Source organism: Salvia miltiorrhiza, chromosome 8 (genome assembly GCF_028751815.1).
Source record: "Salvia miltiorrhiza cultivar Shanhuang (shh) chromosome 8, IMPLAD_Smil_shh, whole genome shotgun sequence".
In the NCBI taxonomy this organism is placed as follows: Eukaryota; Viridiplantae; Streptophyta; class Magnoliopsida; order Lamiales; family Lamiaceae; genus Salvia; species Salvia miltiorrhiza.
This window is the reverse complement of record NC_080394.1, coordinates 26,828,764-26,834,139: the sequence shown is the minus strand read 5'-3', so window position 1 is coordinate 26,834,139 and position 5,376 is coordinate 26,828,764. Positions and strand designations below refer to the sequence as shown.

Here is a 5,376-nt window from a genome sequence, read left to right as displayed (position 1 = left end):
TGAGCAAAATCAGATATACATATTCCCAGAAGCCAAAAAGAAGAAAAGAAATAAAGATGAAATCTAAAATTGATAAGTTTAATTAATCTTGCGATCGACTAAATATGTATAAAACTATAAGCAACTAGAGATTTGCTATCCTAGAAGGTCAAAAGAAAGTTTTCATCCCCTATTTCTAGCATTAACTGCTGCATATCAAAATCTCCTCAAAAGCTTTCTATGATGATACACTGCATATTAAGGCAACTAACTTGATTTGTTCAACACCGTTATTCTATTACCCGAGAGATAACTGATGGGGAGAGCTGGATCTACGAGAAAACGCTTCGATCAGCTTCTCCTTAGTTAGTCGTTCGGATCCATGGGATTTGACAACGAATGTGTGGAACACTCGCTCACTCCCTGTAGCCATTTTTGCATCGATGATAGTTGCCTGTGCATCATTGATTGCTTGGATGACTCTTGATGCTGGATGGGCGTCCAGCGGGCAGCTAATCCTAACAGTGACTTCTTCACGGCCAGCTTCGATGTTAATGCTCGAAGCCAGCAGGTCTTGTGATTCTCTGTTAGAATTAGCTTCTGAAACAGATGCTTCTCTCGATATGCTGCCAAGTCTTTCTCTCTCAGACTCCATGTCCTTGAGCTTCTTCTGCAGTTCGGTTATGTAAGCAATAGCATCTCCAAGGAGGGAAGCTTTATCCATCTTAGAGATATTTGGTACAACAGCTCGTAGAGCGTAGAAGCGCTGGTTCAGCTTCTCTCTTCGCTGTCTTTCTGCCTCTACATGATTGAGGGGTTCGTCTCTTCCATTGGCAGGCTTCCTACCACGCTTCCTCGGCCTCTTATCTTCTGATAGGCCTGCAGCCTCTTCCTTGCATGAAGCCTCAACATCTGAAAGCTCAGATTCGAGACTCTGTGGATGTGAGGAGGTTAAAGGCCTTGAGGTCGCTCCAGTAAAATCTATGTGCATTTGAGCTGGCTTTTGATGCTGAAAATTATTAATCATGAACTCCTCTCTATTCCCGTTGGCAACCTCAGCACGCTTTTTGGCTGGAGTCTGAGGACTGTAAACATCTACTGGACTCCCTAGCTTTACATTACTATACTGTGTCCACGTAGCGCCATGAAAACCATTGCGATTGTTGGTAAATGGTAGCCTGTTCCTGTTTCCACTTGCGTCCCAAGTCCTTTCTTGCACTTCTGGTTTCCTAATGGAAACATTTTCCCTAAATTGCACATGGCTTGAATTTAAGTCCTGCCCGAAAATCTTGGGAGCAACTTCTGGTCGGTTACCAATAGCCAGGTTAGGAATGGGGGCATTCGTATCCTTTTTGTCCGTTACTGTCACCACAGCCGCAGCTGCAGCTTGTTTCGACCTGAGGAGTGAAGAAAACGACGAAAAGGAAGATCCAACCACCTTGACTAGCTCCATACTTTCCGGGATGCATCTGACCGACCCTAATTCAACTACCCCAACGTCAGTTGGGATCAAAACAATAGTTTGCATGCCAGCCGACTTTGCAAGGAATGACCTAACACAGTAATCAACGGAAGACTTCAATGAATCCGACAACCAGACATACTTGCCAGATCCAAAACACCTCCCAGGGCCTCCTTCGCCCCTGGGGAAGGAAAAGTACATTGATGCCAGGAAGAACATCTCAGTGTCCGTTACCTTATCCAATCCAAAAGCATAATTTTCCTCATCGCCTCCTCCAAACAAAGTATGCAACCTCTGGAGAACCCTTTTCCTCATTGTCTGCTGAGATTCATCCTCGAGCCTCATTTTGAGAATTCGAGTAACCTCAGATTCCTCATCATCACGAGGTTCTCGACAACACCCGTCCCCCCATCCCAACACCAAGTCCCCAGCCTTGGACCTAGAGAGCTGCCAGAAAATTGCATAATTCCAACAAAAATTGGAAGAATTTGGGCGCTCTACAAGATCTGCAAGCTTATTCTGCAAATTCTCATCACTCCCCATCGCCATTAACGAGCATTCAGCAGAAACTGAGCTCGACATCAAGTAATCAAAAGCCTTAGTTCCCAAAACCGCTGCTGCCATCGCCTTATCTTCATTACTCCAACCAACAACCCCCATGCCAATTTCTAATCCTAATTCTCAACAGGTGGTTCAGCTTCAAAAGACCCAAATAACTGAGAAAAACAACAAAAATTCCAGTACTTGCCGATTGAAAATTTCCAAATCACGGAAACCAAACTCATCTCACAAGCCAATCCAACATCACTCCATCACAGAAATTCAACCTTTACTCGCGAAATCGCAACAAGCCGCAGTTCTTAGTATCAGATCTCAAACACAAGGTATCTACAGAAACATGCATGTCCACAAACAAGGCGAAAAAATATCATTCAAATGTAAGCAAAACATTAAATTCAGGAATAATAAGCAATCGACGAAGAGCAGCAATTGAAGGCAAATTACTCACCAGTATCTCGAGTTCATCCACTTCCGAGAAAGTATGTATTGCTATGAGCCTATGGCAGAAAATCAAAAACCTTATTGAAGGAAATAATCAGCAGCGGAAACAAGGAGAATTTATTTGCGGCCTCTTTTCTCTTTTTTGCAGAGCAGAAGAGAAGGAAGAAGATATGTTAGCTGTTTGTGTATTGTGTTTCTAAATTTTCTTGCCCAAATTGCTGCATGTGTATGAAGTTTGGGTTTGAGGTTTGCAGAACAGTGAAAAAGTAACCATGGTTAGTGTGTGTGTGTGAGAGAGAGAGTTTGTGCAGTCGGCAACAATCTTGTTTTTTCCTTTTTTTTCTTTTCTTTTCTCTTTTCTTTTAATTCCTACGAGCACATAAAGCTATGTACAAGTCAAGATTCAGACTTCATCTGTACTAAAAAAAAAAGTCTGTCTTTTTGCATTTTAATATGCTTATAATAAATGTGGAATTTTTGTTTTACTATTACATATATATTTATATATATTTAGTATTTATAACAAAATTTATTTAATTATCTATTTCAAAGCTGTCTAACAATTTTTTTTGGGGAAGGCGAACAAATTAATTTTGATATGTCTATTTTTCTATTTTACACACATCTTTTCACCATTTATTAAATATGTGTTTTTAAACCACATTACACTTGTAGTGGATGAATATAATATTTAATATCACCTCCAAAAATACAGCACAATTATCTTATTTAGTGTCCACATAAAAAATATATCTTTTTCTTTCTTATAATATGAGTTCAACTATATAAACACCCCTTATTTATCAAAAAATACCTTATGACTTACGATCAATCTTTATAATTTAACCTCGACCATTCATTTCTATATGAGTTTTGCAGCTCTGCAGTCTCGTCCAGAGCAGCACACGGGTGGAGAGCAGAGCTGTTTTCAGAAATGACTTTCCAGGGATCAATGGTTTTTGGTAGACAGAAGGGATGTTCACGGCGACGGCGTATAACCGGCAGTGTAATCTCCCTTTCTGCTTTTGAGGGGTTGTCCCTTCGGTTTGTTTGTTCAAGGGGTGTCAGTTTCTGGCGACGGCATCTCACCGGCCGAAATTGTTGCTTCTTCTCTCTTCGGGGAGATTGGTCTTTTTGCGCTGACCTACTTCGGCTCTCTTTTGGCTTGGTTTGGGGTTCGCGGGAGTCTTATGGCGACGGCGTATAACTAGTCGTAAGCCTCATTTTCTGTTTGTGGGTCTTTGTGTTGGGCATAGGGCGACGGCGTCTCACCGGCCTTTTGCCTTCCTTTTCTGTTTGCTTGGTTTTCGTTGTGGGCATTTGGCGACGGCGTATCACCGGCCTTTTTGCCTACTGTGTTGGTTTGTTTTTTTGTTTTGGTTCTGTTGGCTTGAGCCGGGTTGGTTTGGGGACGATGGTTAGGCCGGAGTTCCTGAAACTTTCCCTTCCGCTCTTCCTTCTCTTGTCGCTTCTTTGGTCTTCTAGACGGGTCATTTATATTTTTTGTTCTTACGGTTTTTCCCTTTGGGTTTTCCGTAGGAATGTTTTAATGAGGCTCGACCCTTAGTCTGCTTTCTTGTGCTTTCAAGGGTTTTAAGTTTTTTGTTTTTTTCTTTTTATATATAATCGCAATTTAATATATGATAAGATCGTTTATTCATTAAAAATATATTCATTAACTATTTTATTAAAATCTACACTGAATCTAATAAATAAAATAAAATAAGAAGTATTCCCTTTGTTCCCAAAGAAAGGAGTAATTCTTATTTTATTTAAAATTTTGGTGCTATAAAGTTATAAACATGAACTCCTTGTCTAGTACTTAGTTTTTTAATTTAATTTAAATTTTCAAAAGTCTACTTTTTTGGAGTGAAAATTTAAAATTCCCCATTCCTTAAGTTATATATGAAAAACGTCATCTTTTATAAACATAAGCTTCATATGCCCTATTCTTTAAATACCCTTGATGTTGATGGGTTTGCTTAGTTTTTTGTAAAAGTCTTACATATTTGATCGATTTGCCAACTATCAGTTAACGATTTGACTGTTATCAGTCAAGAGTACATGTAACTGGTGGACAGGTGGGTGACTAGATTATCTAACCGTCCGGGCGTCAGATCATTTTATCGACCGGTCAGATGATCCGACCGATAAAATAATGTGATCGCCCGATGAAATAATCTGACCGCCCGAGCGGTCAAATAATCTAGCCACCCACCGGTCACATGTACTCTTGACTGATAGTTGTCAAATCGTTGACTGATAGCTGTCAAATCGATCAAATATGTAAGGCTTTCACAAACAACCAAGCAAACTTATCAACATCAAATGGTAAAATAAGTTCTTCACTTAATTTGGACATAAAATACTTAAGTTTATAAAGTAGGACATTTTTCACATACAACTTAAGGAAGTATAATATTTTTGACATTTTTAACACATTTGAAAATATTGCAGTGTATTCGATACTGATGGATTCGCCATGAACCAAGAAATTCCTTAATTCGATATAAGATGCAAAACAGATCTAGTTAGGAATTAGGATAGTCCACTTTTGAGACAATACTCATATTGTTACATAATTTTTTTTCGTATTCTTGAAAATTTTCCATCTATCTATATTGATTACAGATAATAAAATAACTTATTGCGTTACACGTAGCAAAATTATTTCGTAAAAAGATGGGATATGAGACATTAATGGATAATTTTCTGTTTCAGAAAAATGACACTACGGACAATATTTCAGTATTATTATTCTTCTTCCTTTAATTTGACAAAGCCACATGTTACTATAAGTAGCTATTTGGACTTGCGCAACATTAATCAATCAATCAACAGGAATTATCAAATGATAAATGATTATATCTTTTCCATCATAAGAAAACTTTATTCCATCTTCTAAATATTTCTATTTCGAAAATGAAGTGTCC

The 5,376-nt window shown here is 38.7% G+C and overlaps 1 protein-coding gene across 1 annotated transcript; it reads right to left on the bottom strand.

The window, feature by feature from the left end:
* Window positions 1-2,791, bottom strand: LOC130997349 (transcription factor MTB1). Its single transcript, XM_057922640.1, has 2 exons — window positions 2,451-2,791; window positions 1-2,329 (listed from the first exon to the last, which is right to left on the bottom strand). The coding sequence occupies exon 2, from the start codon at window positions 2,099-2,101 to the stop codon at window positions 278-280; it is 1,824 nt and encodes a 607-aa protein (XP_057778623.1). The 5' UTR covers window positions 2,102-2,329; window positions 2,451-2,791; the 3' UTR covers window positions 1-277.
* Between the last annotated feature and the right edge of the window lie 2,585 nt (window positions 2,792-5,376).

Excerpts from the sequence above, each read along its gene's own strand:
- LOC130997349 (XM_057922640.1), bottom strand. The coding sequence starts at position 2,101 with ATGGGGGTTGTTGGTTGGAGTAATGAAGATAAGGCGATGGCAGCAGCG.